Raw genomic sequence first — 17,884 nt, forward strand, 5'->3', positions numbered from 1 at the left:
TTATTCGTCAAATCCAACCTCCTGTCTATAGATACTTGCTCTATCATGTGTTTCTCAACCTATATCCCTCCCTGTACCGTTGAAAATTAAACCAAGACTGCAAAGATCATATCTCATTGGCATCCCAGGCTTAATGAACGCTCGATAAATGCATACGCTGTTCAAAACGTACACTACCCAGAGCACGCACACCACGACAATCTACCCGTCCGATCGCCTACTCGCTCTCACCCTCATCCTCCTCCACAACCCTCCTCACCCTCTTCCGCGGCCGCACGGCCGGTTCCTCCTCTTCCTCCCCTTCCTCTTCATCATCATCCAGAATCTCATGCACCTCAACCCGCTTCCCAACCAGCGTGCTCACATCGGGCAACTCCTCATCCTCCTCATCACTACTCCACAACCGCTGCGGCACATAGAACGCCTTCTCCCGCACCGCACCACCACCACCACCACCACCATCACCCCTGCCTCTTCCAGTCCCAATCCCAACCCCAACCCCAACCCCAGCCCTCAAACTCCCATCCAGCGTCTCCAACCCCGGCAGCGACGAGCTCACCACCGCCAGCGCCTCCTCGTCGTCGGCGATGAAATCCACCAGTTCGGAATCCAGCTCCTCCTCGTCCTTGTCGGGCTCCGTGCCCTCAGTGTCCGAGCCCAGCGTAATGGCCTGCGAGAGCACGCGCATGCGCGGGTCCGTGGGCGGCGGGCTGCTGGACGCGGCTTCCTCGACCGGGTCGAAGACGCGGAAGGAGGCGTTGGCGCGGGGACGGCCGCGGGGGCGGGCGGGGGTGGTGGTGGTTTGACGGGGTTTGGCGCAGGGCTTGGGCTTGGGTTTGGGTTGTTTGCGGGCAGGTGGGGGAGAGGGGGGAGGCGCGGCGTCTGCGTCAGAGGCGTCGGAGGCGATGATGTCGGGGCCGGTGGTGGATGAGAGGTCGGAGAGGCGGAGGCTGCGCTTGAGCTCCTCGATGCGCGCGGCGTCAGTTCTGTGCATGCGGCGGAGCATCTTGACGATAGAGGTCGTGAGGCGGCCACTGTGGGGGAAGGCTTCCGTCCGGGACAAGATGAGTTGGCGAGCTGGGTGCGCTGCGAAGTCGAGGTTGTCGATGGTCGGTATGTCATCATCATCAATGACGGTCTGGAAGCGGCGTTCTAGATCCTTGGCTTCGGCGGTGCTGAGGAGAACTGTTTCTAGCGGTTCTAGGATGACTGGCTCTTCGCCTGGTGATTTGGGCGCCGGTTTCTTTGTTGCGCGCGGACGAGGGGCTTCCTCTTCAGCGTCATCATCATTCATCCGCGACGCCGTGACAAAGCCAGTCCGCACACCGTCGGGCATGTGGAATTTCTTTGGTGGGCGCTTAGGCGCTCTACGGCCCTTTCTTCTCGGCTCTGGGAGCTCGAGCTGAGAGTTCTCGAGCGGAATTTCGATATGGCGTTTATCTACTACTGGCTGGATCTCCTTTGGGATAATTCTTCGCGAGCGGTCGTCGTGGAACGTGAATCTAGATCCATTCGCGATCATCTCCTGCATCTTTTCGTAGCTATCCTTAGCTTTGGTCGCATCGTCCTCTTCCTTACCCTTCATTTGCAGAAGAATGATTTTGCCGGCTCGCTTTCGTCCTGTTCGGCCCATACGCTGCAGCATGCGAATCGGAGATGCCTTTGAGTCGTAGCAAATAATAAGGTCGACTTCACCGATATCCAAGCCTTCTTCTCCAATGGACGTGGCTACAAGCGTGTTGTACACGCCAGTTCTAAATTTCTCGATGATTTCTAGTTGTCTCTTCTGATCCATGCCTTCTGAGTTTTTCGAGGCAGCCTGCCCGACGAAGACGTGCGGTCGAATCATCGGTTCATTGCGCTTCAGAACGCGTACGATTTCCTCAGCACTGTCTCTGAAGTGCGCAAAAATCATGATGCGAGTGTTTGAAGGCGGTTGACCTTCCGGGCCCCTCCCCTCGCTATAATTGACAAAGTGGCTAAGAATGACCTCTTGGAGGAAATCTAGCTTCGGATGGCCAATAAAATGGTCGTTGTTGACCCAGGCATGGAGCCTGACCATCAACTTCTGGAAATGCTCGCTTTGACTAATTTCCTTCTTGTACTTGGACTTTCCATTCTCGTCCAGAGAATTTCTAAAATTGAGGAGGCCTTGGTAGAATGGGCCAATGCCGTGATATTTCAACAACTCCATGCTGTGCGCCAGACTCGCGAGGATGGTGAAAATGCTGTTGACCATGCCCTTAACGCCAAAGTGCGCTCTTCTGCCTGCATCAGAACTCATCCACTGTGCGCGAGCTTTGGTGCATCCATAAGGCGTCAAGGAAATAGGATCTCTGCTCCAGTACGCATTCATTCCAGTCAGCTTGTTGAGAACAGGCTGCACTGCTTTCGAGTAGAGCTCCATGGACATTTCCATCTCCTCTGAATTCTCGAAGACGTGCTTCTCAATCTTTCTGCTGTGTACATAATTGCGGATATCGAGGGACTGCTCGGTCCTGATCTCTACCCGTGATATGTCTAGCCCATCAATGACTTTCTGAACGGACTCCACATCCGAGCCAGGCGTAGCTGTAAGTGCAAGCACGCGAAAACTCTCATTGAAACGGCGAATAAACTTCACCACTTCTACATACGCATAGGCACCGGTCGCTCGATGCGCCTCGTCAACAACCAATAAAACGATTTTCTTGGGATCACAGATACCGGTCTTCAGGTCGTTCAAGATTGTCTGTGGAGTCATGAAGAACACTCTTTTGTTCGCCCAATCTTCCGCTCTTAGTCCAGGGCTGATACCACCTGTGAGCATGGAAGTTTGCGAACGTGGTATGCCAGCTATGCCAAAACAGGCCTCGACCTGCTGTGAAACTAGAGGTTTAGTAGGTGCAACGAAGACTATTTGCGCTTCTTTTGTCCAGCGAAACCAATTGAGCATAATAGTGGCTGCGATGAAGGTCTTCCCTAGACCTGTGGGCAATGCAACTAAAAGATTATGGAAAAGACCACGCGCGACGATATTAAATTGATAGTCTCGTATCGTGCCGAGATTAGTTGGATAAACCCACGTTTTCATGGCATCGGCATCGAGCTTGTGATGCGTAGGAGGCTCAATTTTTTGAGAAGCTGAGAAATTGAGACGCTTGTTAACTTGGGAAGCTGGAAGAGGTTGTATTCCATCTCGCCCGAATAGAGTCGTTTGACGAAGTCCTGTCTGTGGCGCTACAATGTGGCTACGCCTAGCTTGAGATACTTGAGAAGAGAGAAAAATGACATCATCTGGCTGCTTTTGGGGAGAAGATGAAGATGAAGCGAATGCATCGGACGGTAGGTCTGCAAGCTCATGGGCGGCATCAAACGCTATTGAATCTCTATAAAGATTTAGTGCTACCATCTGAGAGTATTGCAAGGAGACATACGTGTTTGTTGGAAGGGCTGGCACTTCACCATTCCTATCAAAAGTTGCAAGGCTGTCTTCTCCGACTGGCAGGGAGCAATCTTCATCAAAACTCTCAAAAGATTGGCTAAGAGTTGGTGGGGGTTGCTGAGGCGGACATCCACGACCAGTACTATTAGCCAAGGACTTTGATTTCCCGATTGAAAGGCCAATGGCATCTGTACTACCAGCTGGCGGCGTAAGTCTCCTCTGCCATATCGGACCTCTCAGTCTTTCAGGACTAGAGCTAAGGCCTGGGGGTTGCGTGCAGTATGCATCTATCAGCTCAATGGAAGTGGACGAGATGTGGGTCTTGCGTTTGGGCTTCTTGGACTGTTTCTGCACTGGTGATCCTGAATCTTCGTCCGACGCGCCATTTTCTTTCCCTTTAGCTTTACGTCCCTTTCTGCTCTTGCCAGTGGAGCTGATAGACGTGGCGGAAGTTGATTGACCGAGCTCGAGATCCGTTGAAGAACGGCCTTGCCTCCTCCCTCTTCGCCGTTGGGGAGTGAGACTGGTCACAGCTGGTGGAGGGTTGAATGCTTCTTCTTCTTCTCCTGAGCTGCGGTGACTTGATCCAGCAGTATTGATTTGCTTGAAAGTCCTATATTTGGTGGCTCGAGGCGCTGGGTTAGAGGCCTCGTCGTCATCTGATATTACCGTTCGTTGATGAGCTCCCTTCTTAGCTGCTCTCCTTGGTGGAACATCACTGCCATCATCTTCGATGTCGTCATGTTGGTCGTGATGCAGCCGTCTCCGCTTCTGAGGTCGTGGTGACGGCAGGAATGAAGTAGTGGTACCCCTCTCAACCTGGGTGGCGACCTCTAGAATCTCGTCATCGAAGTCACCATAGTCATCACTATCGACCATTCTGCCCGTCAGTGCATCAAAAGCATGGGCTGGTGGGCAGGGTAGGCGTGAAACAGATGGTGATGTCGAAAGCGCCGGTCACAATAATCGATCTTGGACGCGTGACGAGGCGGGAACGCGCGGTTTGAGGTTTACCGAATAAGGTTCGATGAAGGTTTGGGCGCTAGGCCGGGGTAATTTCCCCACGGAGCTGCACGCGATCGCCTTGTCCTGCTGGGTTTTTTTTTTTCATTTGGACTCTTTGGCGAATACGAGCGCCCGGTTTCTCCCCTAATTTCTAAATAAAAGCAGGTTCATCGCGCCTGCCCGCTGTCTGCCCTTTCCTCAATCTCCTCGCAGCCACAGCAGCGCAATTCGTAACACTCGCTTTATAAACCCTTAATTTCTTATTTTTCTTCTTCTGACACTCGTTGTCCACTGTATTCATCAGCTTAAGCATCGCTATTACTTGCTTGTAATAATCGAACAGAATCGCCTGATATAACACGTCCCGACGAAAAATCTCTTTTCGCAAATTCCAATCAAAATGAAATACTCAATTGTCCTCCTGTCTCTCCTCTCCACCGCCTTCGCCGCTCCTCAAGCCGCGTCGTCCACCATCACCTCCGCCGCGTCCGTCGTCAGCGCCGGCCTCACACCCGCCCAGACCTGCATTGCCAGCTGCCCGGCCGGTGATGTAAACTGCCAGGCCGCCTGCGTTGGCGCCGCACACCCCAACTCGTCCCAGGTCGACCAAACGACTGAATGCGCCATGAATTGCGACCAAGGCGACGGCTCCCCCGCTGCGACTGAGAAGTACAGCCAGTGCGTGCAAGCTTGCATTTCCAGCTACTTCCCCACCAGCCAGACCGTGGCTGCCGCTCCAGCTGGATCGGGTGCTGCGTCCTCCGCGGCTTCTGGTAAGCTATCGGATTTCTCATAACAAACACAGTAATTCTCGTGCCTTAATCTCAATGGCACTCGACACTATTGTCCATATTAATCTAGAAAGCGATGTACTAACAAACTTTCTCACAGGTGCCACCCAGACCGGCTCCGCAACTGGTACTCAGGCAACTGACTCCGCCACCGGCTCAGCTACTGGCACCGCTACTGGCACCGCTGCCTCGGCCTCCAAGACGGGCGCAGCTGCCCTCAACACCCAAGTGGGTGCTTCGGCCGCTGGTCTTGCCGGTCTCTTCATGGCCATCTTCGCTTTGTAAGCGCTTTTACAAGCGCTTCTGCATCGTGCAAACAGGTTTTGGGAGTTTTCTTGGACGAGGTATGGTTTTCTGAGGCGGATTGGATTCGGGCGGACGATAGTTAATGATAATCCGGGAGCACGGAGCGAGGGGTTGGTTGGGGGATGATTTTGCTTGGTGACGAAGGGTTTTGGAGTGGAGAGAGAAGGCATCGTTTTGTTTGGTTGTACTTGTATTCGTACCGTACTTGATAGCATTGTGTTCTCGTACACTGGCGGAGAGAAAATGAAGTGCGGCTGAAAGTTCGCGTGGTTACGCCGAGTACCCCTTCGTCCAACTGCTGCTCTTGTGACGTTCTGAGGTTTCTGGAAATTCGACGCTTTGACCAGAAGGGATATTTGCCTTCATTAGATCCAGCTGTCTGCTCAGAGTATATAATGACTGGCCTGCAGTGATTCATAAGTTGCTGTGAACAGCGAACAGCGTCCAGGCTGAAGCGCTAGAGCAGAGTGGTGGACGACGCAACGCGAATCGATATTGGCGCCAGCGAACGCCATCGGCACACATTAATTTCGCATCAAGCCCATATCTTTTTGCTTGGATACTAGTTCAAACCCGAAATCCCCAAATCATCTGAACAGCCCACCCTTAAATCGCAGAGGTGTTCAATGCTGAATTGCGACATCTAGAAAAGAATAACTAGGAGCGTTAATTCCATTCGCGAATCGCGTAAACACCTTGAAGGACCTCGGCGTGCACCCATGTGTCCAGCTCCATGGCGTTGGGCTGGCGCTGGACTTGAGCTGTGCCGCAAATATGGCATCAGCCCTGCCAGAAAGCTTGCAGAGTTCAAGGAGTTAAAAATTAGGTCCCCGCTCCTGCGGTTTATTCTGTAGGTATATTTTCCCCTAAATAAATATACGGTTCATTGAGAGTAGGATGTATCTGCACCTACGCAGTGTCAGCATTGGTAAGTAGCTAATGCATGTCTCACCCGTCCACCTTCTGCGGAAGCGGCAAATCCAAACGCAAAGCGGAATGTCAGGACTTCCGTTATGAGTGTAAAGTTAAGCAAGGGTGCGCCAAGCAATAGAGGTAAGTCAGCGGTGTCTGCCGTGAAATGTAAGTGTAAAGTTAAAGTGGCTTCGGAATGCAACAGTCGAAATTGGCGCTGTTACGCTAGTGCTAAGCATTGACACGGAGGAAGCCAAAAAAGTTGTTGCCTTACGGGGACCAACAAGACCAAAGCTTACCGTCCGGATGACGTGTATTGGGTTTTAGCATGTTGTGGTTTTGAAGCATAAGTTAAAAAAATCATAAACCCGCAGAATATACAAGTCGAAGTTATATTTCTTTATGTTGATGAAGCTTGAGATGTTCTAGGAGCCATGTAGTATTATTACTACGCATACCAAGCTTATCGCAGAAATAGAGCTGAAATCAGTGATGAAATTGACTTGTTGGAGAAAAAGATGCTATTCGACGTTCAAGTGAATTAGAGCATGCTAAAATTAACTAAAATCGGGATCGAGGGATTTCTTAGACTCTGACGTGGCAGACTATGAGTCCTGGAAATTTGAACAATGGATGTCCTTGCTTAAGTACAAACATTTCTGATCTTTTAGTTCGACGAGCTTCCAAAGCAAACTCTCCTGCCGAGAATGATATTTTTGCTGTCGACAAAGCTGGTGTGTAAATAGTCTTGAATTTTTTCATCTGTCGTTGTTACGGTGTAGACTGCAGCTAGTATTTTAACCTTAACAAATCAGTGGTTAGGCTGTGACTTGAGTGGTTTTGTCGCGGACTGGGATCCTACGTCATGGGATAGATCGGTACGAGTGGTACTACATTTCCATGCGCCCGAAAACTTGGATATAGTGCGGAGGAAGTATGATTGGTGCGAATACATTGAATGGTAAATTCGACAAAAGCTCTGCAATGCATCGTAAATTTTGTTGAGATGTTGCTTGGAACATGGTAGTAATTTTATTCGCCAACGCCTGAGGATTCGACTCTACTGTCGAAACCTGAGCCTTCCGGAAAGCCAAAGTCGGGGACTGTAGAATTACCAAAAGAGTTCGGTTGAAACCAAGCATAACAAAAAGCTGTTGCAGAGAGGAAATTCGAAAGGATGCGTTGGAAAAAGGACTTCTTGGATGAGAGCACGAATAGACAGATCCGACTCGTGTGGCTGCATCATGTGGGCAGACGTAATCGAAGGTGTTAAAGTTGCTGCACCAGAAGAACCAGGATTAACACGCTGAAACTTCAATTCGGTATGTCGTACTTCCGGAACGAGACAAGACCGGAAACAGGGGTCACGAGTACAGCCAATGACGAAACCGGCAAATCAGGCCATGCTTGCGAAGAAGTCATGGGCTAGCTGTCGAGAAAGCAAAGATGGAGCGAATAAAAAGAGGGCGAGATTGTTGGTGCGGAGATAAAGACGTGCGCGAATATTGTCAGCACCTTACAAACTGGAGTCCTGATAGTTGGCGAAGTATGTTCGCTGTGCAACGCATAGGCTGAGGATAAGGAATCTCTGCGATGGAAGGGCGGTTTGCTCAGAGGGTTTCTCGCCCAGAAGTCTTATACTTCTCCTCGTAAGATTGGAAGCGATCTCTTGAGACAGATACCGCAGCGAATTTCCCGAATAGAATGACGGCGTCGGACGGCAATCTGAGACTGAAGATAGATGGTAGACGGTCCCCAAACAAGGTGGACGACTCCAGGCATCCGGCAGCTTCTTATAGCACCTACAATACTATGTATACAGCGTGGAACCAGATCGACGACGTTGGAATACGACTCTTTTCTCTCAAGAGGTGACGTGTTGCGATTTGGGCCCTTAGTGGGCAGCGCTCGGTTCGCCAATTCAGCCGCTAAGCGCTAAACGGCGGCCGGGAACTCGACCTCATCGACCACCAGGCCATAAATCCTCCCTGGCCTCCCTCAATCGCTTGGGGCCGGAACCTGAACGCTATACCGGGCTTCGAGATGTCTCAGAGGGAGTGCTATTAACACGTTAGACGGATGGAAAATCTGACATTGCCATCTACCTCATCGATCGCCAGCGGCGCGCACATATTATCCGCATCTGGTTTTCGCCTCCCACACTAGCAAAAGTTAATAGCTGGAAGCAGAAGTGGTCTTTGCAGCAACGAGAATTAAAGCGTGCGAAGATGATGTCTTTCAATTTCGCAGCTGGACGCTGATGCTCGAGGCTTTTTCTTAACACGAGGTGCAAATATGATTGGGGCGTTGCCGCAGAGGCGATCCGAGAACATCACCGCAACCTGGAATCATCAACGTCCAAGGGGACTGCATCTGACGGCAAGCATCGCTCCCTTCGACGAATGTGGGCCCTTCCCAACTGCAGAGATAGCGCGTCTGGCATTGTCTCCCTGCTTGATAATTCATCCCTATCCAAGGTCCTTTTCAAAGATCAGACCCTGTGGCTCATTGAAGCGACGGATCCCGCGTTTCGGCTGCTTGCCCTACTGGGGGTTGGGCCTTCCAACGACCCATCGGAGCGCAGCTGGTAGTCTTGGCACAGTTGTGTCAAAGGGAGATACAGATCCGCCGCCCACCTCGCACTTTAACTTTCTCCTCCCCCAATTCCTTCAGCGTCCATCCATCCCCACCGTCCCCATTCTATCTGAGACTCGAAAGAGTCGACTGCATCACTTGACTAGCCTTCTCTTTCGGATTGTAGGACCTTCGACCCTCCCAACCCACCTTTTGGATGAATGCGCGTTTCAGGCCTCCCATGCTGCCTTGATACTCCACTTGGACGGCTATTTCCTCACTCACAGCTCTGACGACGACCCGCGCCCGCCTCCAAAGGGCCCGCCTCCATTCTATCATACATTCCACCGTGTTGAACGCACCCTTTTTAGGGATTGTTCTCCATGGTTGATGTTCGGAATGGCGGAGGCGAGGCTTCGTCCTTCAGAGCTGTGAACCACCCCAGTATGGAGGCTGCGCGCGGCGAGGAAAACGCGCAAAGCAGCGCCGAGAAACTAACTGCGGTTGCTGACGATGTGTCTTCATCCAAAATCGCGGACAAGCCATCCGGTACACGAACTTCAACTCCCGCAGCTTCCACAGACCTCCGACAACCCGTGCAGTCAGCCACTGACACACAACCTGCAGCGGAGCAACCACCTCAGTCGCAACCGATGACTGCAACGACATCAGCTTCGTCGCATACCTCGGCCAAAGAAGCGAATGCAGCAGGTGCAGCGCCGTATGGCACGCGTTCACGAAACCGCCCAGGTACTACTCGACCGAACTACGCCGAGGATGTTGAGATGGACTTCGAGATGACACAGGCGCAAACCAACGGTACAATATCCGAGGCACCGTCGCGTGGATCGGTCGCGAGTGATAATAGGCAATCTCCAAGCGTGGGCGGAAGAAAGAGTAATGGTGCAGGCAATAGTGCAAGCAATGCGGCGTGGGGTTCTTCGACTCCGATCACGAAGGACACCACGTCTACAATACCAGGCACCTCCACATTTTCTGCAAATCCAAACGTGAATCCTGCACCTCAGCCTAAGAGACGGAAAAATGCTGCCAATCACGCGCCAGCTAATGGAAATGCCTCGAGTTCGCTCACGCCAAGCCAGGCGATAACACGAAGGTCGACCGCTGCCACAGCTGCCAACTCTGCACGAGAAACGAATATGATGACTTTTGAGAAATCTCGGGCAATGCTTAAAAATGGGAAGCTTGAAGCTGATGACGGGACTTTATTATCAGTCAATGGTACGTAAATATTTGTGCCCTCGAAATTTGTTAAGAGGGCAACATTTTTCCAATTTTCAAAAATTATCTAACCCAGCACTAGACCATGTGTATCTTGTTTGCGAGCCGCCGGGGGAGCCCTATTATCTTTGCAGGATCATGGAGTTTCTTCATAAGGATAAGCCGGACTCACCTATTGATTCCATGCGTGTCAACTGGTATTATCGCCCCCGGGATGTCTTGCGATATAACAATGACACCCGACTCGTTTATGGCACCATGCATTCCGATATCTGCCCGATTACATCATTACGAGGGCGTTGTCAAATTCTCCACCGGACTGAAATTGATGATCTAGACGAGTACCGGAAGACGAAAGATTGCTTCTGGTTCAATCAAGTTTTTGATCGATTTATCCATCGGTGGTACGAGGCAATCCCGACAGCTCAGGTCATCAACGTGCCAGAGAAAGTAAAAAAAGCGCTAGACGAGAGATGGAAATATGTTGTCGTAGAAACCAGCCGTGTCAAAGAATTGACCAGCGCGGTTAAGAGTTGCAAGCGATGTGTTGGATACTGTGCGACGTAAGTACACCAAAACATTAGTACTTTTGTGCTCCGATTAACCATTAACGCCCTTTAGAAACGACTCCGTCGAATGCGCAGTTTGCCACAATACATATCACATGAATTGTGTTCGTCCGCCATTGTTGAAGAAGCCATCTCGCGGGTTTGCATGGGCCTGCGGGCCTTGTAGCAGGGCTCAAGAACGGAAGCTCGAAGCACGCCGAACGCCTCTCATTGGTGGTGCTAATGAAGATGCCGACGAAGAAGAGCCCTTGGATGAGGAAGAAGATGATGCTGGTGGCGTTACCACTGCACCGAGTCCTAGTAGCTCCAACCCACAAGTCGATTTGCATCCAGGCACTCAAGCGGAGATCGCGCTTGCAAAAATGTGGCCTATGCGCTACCTCGGGATACATTGCCGTGTAGAAGATGCTTTACAATACGATGATCGAGCCATCTACCCTCGAGCCAGCTCTCGTTTAGGACCAAGGCATCAGGCGAATGTAAACGTATGGCACGGCCGAGCCGTGGAGTTAGTGAAACCCGCCGAAATTAAAAAGCGTTATGTTAAAGGACCCGGCCATAAAAAGGAGACCAAACTCTCAAAAGAGACGGTTGCTGCGTTAGAAGCTGACAGAGCAGAGAAGGCGAAGCGACCGAAATGGGTCCAGGATGAGCCTCAAGGATATGTTCACCGAGGTGAAGATATCCCAAACAAGGACTCGAAATGCACAGCTGAGCTTCAGTTCAGGATGCCTCCCCTTGGTGTTCACTCCTCGAGAGGCGAGGATGATGCCTCTACTGTAACCGAGGAGCAGGTGCATGCTTACATGGATCGAGCAAAGACGTTTGCGAAAGACATTGGTGTTCCGGAGTATAGCACTAACTTCCTTGACAAAGCGCTACAACTATTTACCAAAAGCAATTACGACGCGGAGGCAGCCTTGAAACAACTCAAGAAGGCTGACAAACGGAAGGATCTCCACGAGCCAGACCTCACCAAAGACGAGATGAAGCGATTTGACGAAGGCGTTGCCAAATACGGATCTGAAATTCGGAGCGTTCGACTACATGTTAAAACTATTAACCACGCGGATGCTGTACGCTATTACTACTTATGGAAAAAGACTCCGAAAGGCCGTGAAATCTGGGGTTCATATGGAGGTCGTAAAGGACGTAACAAAAAGGCCGAAGCAGATGCGGCGACTAGATTACTTGATGACGTCGCGCACGATTACGATGATTCCGCGTTTGACAATGAGAAGGCTGAGGAGCGAAAGCGTGGCTTCCAGTGCAAATTCTGCTCTACCAGGTCATCCCGACAATGGCGACGGGCACCTGGAGTCGTCCCTGGACAAATGGTATCTGCAGATGGCAAAAGCAGTGGTAAAGATAAAGCGAATGGCTTTTTGCTTGCTCTATGCCAACGCTGCGCAGGGTTATGGCGAAAGTATGCTGTCAAATGGGAGAATACCGATGAGATCGCGAAGAAGGTTGCTCAAGGTGGTGGTAAAGCATGGAAGAGGAGGATCGATGAGGAACTACTCAAAGAGGTGTATGCCGCGAATGAAGCGGCTTCTTTGAACGTGGCGTCGGATTTCTCGGACACGCAGCCATCCACTGGTCAACTAGGTCCAGAGCCACCGAAAAAGAAACAGAAGACAACCGCTGCTGACAAGGAGAATGGATCAATGACACCGACATCAGAACCGGTCTCTAAGAAAAAAGAGAAGGAGAAGGTCGTCGCCCCACCAAGACTTCCCACACCCCCCATCCCTGCACAACCTAAGATGCGAGTCTTGCCGTGCGCCGTCTGTCGTCAAATTGAGCCTGTTGGCGATCAGCACCTTTGCTGTAGCGGTTGTCGATTAACTGTCCATCGTAACTGCTACGGCATAGAGGAAGTTCGACGGGAAAAGTGGGTATGCGATATGTGCAAGAATGATAAGAAGGAGCAAGTCTCATACGTGAGGTTATCACTCAAAATTCCATGGTCACTACTAACATTTTGTAGAATTATGAGTGCGTCCTTTGTCCCGTTAAGGCAACAGAGCAGGAGCTTGTCGAACCTCCCAAGGTGTCTCACAAGAAGAAAACTGATAGAGAGAGGGAAAAAGAGAGACTGGAAAAAGAACTCGTTGATAAGGTCAAAGATGAGTATCGCCAGGCACAGCGAGACAAAGGCCGTCCTGAGATGCCTCGCGAACCTCTCAAGCGAACTGCCGATAATAACTGGGTTCATGTATACTGCGCTGTCTGGATTCCCGAGACAAAATTCAGTAATGCAAAGACTCTCGAAGTTGTAGAAGGCGTTGGCGCGCCAACACTTCGATACGACCAAGTTTGCAAACTTTGTAAGACGAGCAAAGGCGCTTGCATCTCTTGTCACCAGTGCCATGCAAATTTCCACGTCGGATGCGCACATTCGGCAGGCTATACGTTCGGTTTTGATATCTCACCAGTCAAGGCTACTCGAAGAGATGCGATACCAACCTTTACGATAGGCGAAGAGACTGGCTCAATGGTCGCGGGCATCTGGTGTAAGGAACATAGCCCGAAAACCATCGTCCATCAGATGAGCGAGGTGGTAGACGAAAGTGGCATGAATGCTTTGCAATTATACACGCAGAACTACAAGCAAGCCGATCTAACCTTAACCGGCACTGCGCGCAAGGCCAACTTGGTAGACCAGTCGACCAGAACTGTTCCCACTACAACAGCCCCCACCTCGGGCAATCGTCGAACTTCTACCGCAAACCCTACTCCCACCTCTGCAAGAGGACGACCATCTAACGCTGGTATACTTGTTAAAGACGAAGAATCGAATGGCGATGCAACCACTTCAAAGCCTGAACGAAGATGTGCTAACTGTAGCATTGACGCTAGTCCACGATGGTGGAAAATTGAAGACCGCCCGCCGCCAGAACAGGACTCGTCTCAGGTGAACCGAGTTGTAGATGGAATTCCTCCCACAAACGGCGATGGGGCTCCAGCATCGGAATCCTTGCATCACCCAGAAGGACCACCAATGCCTAATGGTGTGGCTGACCATGACCATAGGATGTCCGATGCGCCGCCGGTAGGCGTTGTTGATGGTCCCACAAGGCTCAAAGTTGATACCGACATCTCTGTCAGTAGAGAAGCTCTGTACTTGTGCCAGAAGTGTCACTGGAAGAAGCTCAACACGCCTGACGAACCCGAAGAGCCAGAGAGATCGGAGTCACAGTTATCAGAGCCACAACAATTACCGCTTCGATCTCCTCCTATTCATGCATATGGGCCACCTATGCCANCATGGGTGCCTACTTCCTCACTTCCACCACAACCACCGCATATAGCGGGTTGGGGAGGTCACGGGCCACCTTTAAGTAATGGCATAATGCATACGCCTCAACCGACTGCTCCCATTCCTCACCACCAGCATTTCAACGCTCCTCAGTTCAACCCACTCCATCAAACTAACGGGTACCAACCTCTCTCCGGACCAGGTGTTCACCCTCCTATCCCGCCTAGTGCAGTTCGCTCACCTTATCCTCCCGTCAATGCACCTGCACCTCTCCACCTTAACAACTCCCCTATGTTAGGAGCACTTCCAAACGGCATGCACTCACCGCATCTGCCTTATTCGCCAACGCACCCACCTGGGTCGATTCCATCTCGCCAATCCGACAGCCCATTTTCTGGCTCGCAACCACATTCGCAATATCCTGGTCAGCACGGTAGCCCCGGACCAGGTCCACTGCATAACCGACCATCTACACCCAGAGATACGACTATGCGAGATGCACCTGTTGGAGGTCCCCAAGGAGAGAATAGACTTCCGGGAGGCGCAAGCGCAAGTCCATCATTACGTAACTTGTTACATTAGAATCTTCATTTCGATTTCCTCAGTTTGTCTTTGGGTTTATATGTTGTCTTTCATATCATGTAAGCGGATAGCACGGATCGGAGTCTGTCATTTATGTGGGATGGGGCTTGAGGCATCTTATGGCTGACTACAGGTTTTGCTTCGTGGAGCATGAGCGAGCGTGTACGAGGTTGAGAGGTCGCAAGCTGTTCTGGGATCTGGTATGGTTCAATGATTTGGTTTGGTTGGAGGCACTGCTGGATATCCGGAGTTTGTGGGCACGATACCATACCATCACACTGTTGTTGAATTGATTCCGCATTGTCGACAGGATGTCGAGGTGGTGTATGTTTAGCTAGACCGAAAACAGAAAACTGTTTACCAAGACCGAAAAAAATAAGGTCTGCGCAACTACTTCAAAACATGGTGCGATTATAAAAAAATTAAATATAGTTTCACGGTTGCGTATGCACCGTGAAACCGGATGTGGGAAATCCGGATCTGCTAGTGCTGATCCCGCGCCTGTGGCTTGATTGGTGGCTTAGCTGGTGTTCCTGTTCTGCCCCCTGCATGCGTCAAATCCGCCTCGCGCCCACTGGCCCTGCAACCCAAAAACGCAACCCCAGCCCCATCTTCTCATCCACTTTCACCATGACTGTGCCAGCCACCCTTGCATCGGCTTAATATTTCGGTTGCTCCCTTCATTGCATTTTCTTTTGCACTCGCTCCACCTCTTTTTTACTTACCCGGACTTGAATTGCGATCAACAATCGATCCTTCCCGCGCCACGTAATCCATCGCCCATAAAACCGTGAAACCGGTTCTTCGACATACCTGAAACCATCCCTGTTGGAAACCCTCATTGTTACAATTGCGACCCAAACCGGTCCTGCATCCTGTACTTAGCGTCAATATCCAATTCGAGATATACTCAAAACCCTCTCTGCCCTTAAATCAACCTTCCCTGCCTTGAGTCCCAGCCAACCTCACCAATACGCCAACCTCCCTTTTAGCCTTCTTGAATTTTTTCTTCGATATCGAAATCCATTCATCAGTTACAGTCATGTTTTTCACGAGGCGAGAACGAGACTGCTTCGAAGATATTAATGGAGATATTGAGTGCGTTCGAGATGGTGGGTTTTGGTATACGAGTGTCAGTAAACCCATTTTCTTCCAGTACATTCATATTTCCCCGATTCCCATACTTCCTTAGTAGTATTATCCACATGCTTTAAAGATGTCATACTGACAAATGAAATCAGAAAGGTGAAATAATCAAGTGGTCTATTCTCCTCAGCATATTCGCCTTCTTCATGCTCTGGTTTGTAGGCGGGTACATACACGCGAAGAGGCGAATGCGGAAGGGCCTCCCACTACTAGCATACCACCGAGTACGTAATTCCCACTCTAGATCCAGTCCCGCACTCCCTTACCTCTCTCGATACTAACAATTGGCTTGCAGTGGCTCATCCCCTACCGCGAACGTCAACGCTACGGCCAAACACCTCAAAATCACTTCACATTCTACGCTACGCGGCCCTACCGCCCTAACGCTGATGGCACGTACAATGAGCCACCTCCACTTTATAACAACGATATGCCACCTAGCTACATGCCCCCACCAGGCGCGTCGAAACTCAACCCGACACAGACCGCGATGGAGATGCAGCCGAGCACGAACATGCAGCACACAGGCGGTTTCGGAGCGGTTGGTGCGCAAGAAACGGGTGTTGTGGGCGGAGGACAGAGGAGCGACCTCGAGAGCCAGTCTGCAGATCTACCCCCTAGGCCGCCGAGGGCGAAAATTGCTGTTGGAAATGCATTTGGCTGGCTGAGGAGATAAGGGAAAAACTGGCTAAGGGAGTTTCGGTTGAAATTTTGGATTTGGGCCTGTGAAATGATGTGACAGTAGGAGTTCGGCAACAGGAATTCGGGCCGCAGGTCGATACCCTTGACATGGCTGGCCATGCGTCTTTGGCACCGCATATATACAGACATAATTCGTGGGCATATAGGGCTAATACGCTTCAATTGGTTCTTTAAAATACAGATTCTCGCTACGTAGATTACATATTCCTGTTGCTAGATTTCATCTATTTCCATGTCATCCGGATGATGCTCCGCCACAGATTCGCCTTCCTGCTGGGGTTTCTTGGGAGCGGCGCTCGGACGAGGCTGTGGATCAGGCTGTGGAGGCTCTAGACAAGGTTTTAGACCAGGCTCTCCTATCCCCGAAGCCTGTTTCTCTCGCATCCTAGCTCTTGCCTCAACGATGGCTTTGCGCACATTATCCTCTTCCTGAGGGACTGAGATTGATGAGGGTATGTTGTAGAGGACGAGTTGGTTGTCGCGCGTAACCTTGGGCTCTGGTCCCATCAAGAGGTGCTTTGGAATCTTGCTCAAATGCTTCTCGATATCAGCGAGGAAGATAGGGTTTTCCTCGTCCGACTCAATATCTGAGAGTTCAGCTGCCAGATCATGGATGTAGACCCGGTTAGGGGTGTCTTCGACTTGCATGAAGTCATCCACAGGACGGAGCTGAGGCTTCTTGGGTTTCTTGGATTCGGGTTCTACGGGCAGAGCGATTTGTTTTGGAGGTTTGGAGGAGCTTGTAGTGGTCGGCAAGGACTGCGATGGATTCTGCGATGAAACGGGGATGTACAGGCGGGTGCCATTGTTGTCTACTGCGGGAAGCTGTCAGCTGGAAGATCACGGATAGCTTCACATTTGTGGAACTGGAGGAAGAATGGGCAATTATTTACCTAAATTTAATAAATCGAAGCGCTTTGAAAGTCGCTGTTCATTTTCCAGGCCGTCACTCGCAGGACGCTTCTTCTGCCCCTGCTGGTGTTGTGCAGGTAGAAATTCCGGAGCTTCGATCTCTGTGCTCTTGGCCGCCATCCATCCCACCTCCCCCAAAGCTTCGTGTCGATCAAAAAATCTTCTATGGAAGTTTAGCGACGAGTTGTCACTGAGTCCTGCACACACGACGGGGTTGGGGTGATCGATTGCAAAGCATTGATTCGCGATTCGCTTCGGTTGGATGCTGCGGAGGTCGCTGTTGTGGTGTTGCGGACGCTGTCGTCTGAGTCACTGCATCGAAGAAAGTTCGAGCGGCTTCACACAGTTTCGAGCACGCCACAACGTTTTCGTACAAGCTAGCTTTTTGAGCATAGCAGCTAAGCAGAGTAGACTCAGCGCACGAGGCCTGCGCACAATGGCATCTTCATCCATTATG

The 17,884-nt window shown here is 50.9% G+C and overlaps 6 protein-coding genes across 6 annotated transcripts; 3 read left to right on the forward strand and 3 right to left on the reverse strand.

Moving 5' to 3' along the window:
• Window positions 1-217: 217 nt before the first annotated feature.
• K441DRAFT_682499 (P-loop containing nucleoside triphosphate hydrolase protein) lies at window positions 218-4,303 on the reverse strand (the record flags this gene model as incomplete). The annotated part of the gene is made up of 2 exons (XM_067651584.1): window positions 218-3,368; window positions 3,417-4,303. The coding sequence occupies 2 exons, from the start codon at window positions 4,301-4,303 to the stop codon at window positions 218-220; spliced, it is 4,038 nt and encodes a 1,345-aa protein (XP_067497060.1).
• Window positions 4,304-4,565: 262 nt separating this feature from the next.
• Window positions 4,566-5,863, forward strand: K441DRAFT_670544 (uncharacterized protein). Its single transcript, XM_067650296.1, has 2 exons — window positions 4,566-5,202; window positions 5,321-5,863. Exons 1-2 carry the CDS (start codon window positions 4,830-4,832, stop codon window positions 5,503-5,505), a joined length of 558 nt encoding a protein of 185 aa, XP_067497061.1. The 5' UTR covers window positions 4,566-4,829; the 3' UTR covers window positions 5,506-5,863.
• A 491-nt stretch (window positions 5,864-6,354) lies between these two features.
• K441DRAFT_670546 (uncharacterized protein) lies at window positions 6,355-6,777 on the reverse strand. The gene is made up of 2 exons (XM_067650297.1): window positions 6,738-6,777; window positions 6,355-6,594 (listed from the first exon to the last, which is right to left on the reverse strand). Exons 1-2 carry the CDS (start codon window positions 6,766-6,768, stop codon window positions 6,446-6,448), a joined length of 180 nt encoding a protein of 59 aa, XP_067497062.1. The 5' UTR covers window positions 6,769-6,777; the 3' UTR covers window positions 6,355-6,445.
• Window positions 6,778-9,073: 2,296 nt separating this feature from the next.
• On the forward strand, window positions 9,074-15,059 carry K441DRAFT_648220 (uncharacterized protein). The gene is made up of 4 exons (XM_067646884.1): window positions 9,074-10,254; window positions 10,337-10,817; window positions 10,876-12,766; window positions 12,814-15,059. The coding sequence occupies exons 1-4, from the start codon at window positions 9,396-9,398 to the stop codon at window positions 14,665-14,667; spliced, it is 5,085 nt and encodes a 1,694-aa protein (XP_067497063.1). The 5' UTR covers window positions 9,074-9,395; the 3' UTR covers window positions 14,668-15,059.
• Window positions 15,060-15,585: 526 nt separating this feature from the next.
• On the forward strand, window positions 15,586-16,609 carry K441DRAFT_352021 (uncharacterized protein). Its single transcript, XM_067641316.1, has 3 exons — window positions 15,586-15,799; window positions 15,909-16,037; window positions 16,109-16,609. Exons 1-3 carry the CDS (start codon window positions 15,710-15,712, stop codon window positions 16,487-16,489), a joined length of 600 nt encoding a protein of 199 aa, XP_067497064.1. The 5' UTR covers window positions 15,586-15,709; the 3' UTR covers window positions 16,490-16,609.
• A 119-nt stretch (window positions 16,610-16,728) lies between these two features.
• On the reverse strand, window positions 16,729-17,880 carry K441DRAFT_691081 (uncharacterized protein; the record flags this gene model as incomplete). The annotated part of the gene is made up of 3 exons (XM_067652450.1): window positions 16,729-17,330; window positions 17,409-17,487; window positions 17,863-17,880. 3 exons carry the CDS (start codon window positions 17,878-17,880, stop codon window positions 16,729-16,731), a joined length of 699 nt encoding a protein of 232 aa, XP_067497065.1.
• Window positions 17,881-17,884: the final 4 nt, after the last annotated feature.

The sequence above is a fragment of the Cenococcum geophilum genome (genome assembly GCF_001692895.1).
Source record: "Cenococcum geophilum 1.58 unplaced genomic scaffold K441scaffold_84, whole genome shotgun sequence".
Classification (NCBI taxonomy): domain Eukaryota; kingdom Fungi; phylum Ascomycota; class Dothideomycetes; order Gloniales; family Gloniaceae; genus Cenococcum; species Cenococcum geophilum.

What these genes read in the sequence shown, in the direction of transcription:
- K441DRAFT_670544 (XM_067650296.1), top strand. Translation starts at nt 4,830, where the DNA reads ATGAAATACTCAATTGTCCTCCTGTCTCTCCTCTCCACCGCCTTCGCC. An exon ending in TGCGTCCTCCGCGGCTTCTG is followed by an intron (nt 5,203 to 5,320) that starts GTAAGCTATCGG and finishes ACTTTCTCACAG; the next exon opens with GTGCCACCCAGACCGGCTCC.
- K441DRAFT_670546 (XM_067650297.1), bottom strand. Translation starts at nt 6,768, where the DNA reads ATGCTAAAACCCAATACACGTCATCCGGACG. An exon ending in CAATACACGTCATCCGGACG is followed by an intron (nt 6,595 to 6,737) that starts GTAAGCTTTGGT and finishes ATTTCACGGCAG; the next exon opens with ACACCGCTGACTTACCTCTA.
- K441DRAFT_352021 (XM_067641316.1), top strand. Translation starts at nt 15,710, where the DNA reads ATGTTTTTCACGAGGCGAGAACGAGACTGCTTCGAAGATATTAATGGA. An exon ending in GTGGGTTTTGGTATACGAGT is followed by an intron (nt 15,800 to 15,908) that starts GTCAGTAAACCC and finishes AAATGAAATCAG; the next exon opens with AAAGGTGAAATAATCAAGTG. An exon ending in CACTACTAGCATACCACCGA is followed by an intron (nt 16,038 to 16,108) that starts GTACGTAATTCC and finishes ATTGGCTTGCAG; the next exon opens with TGGCTCATCCCCTACCGCGA.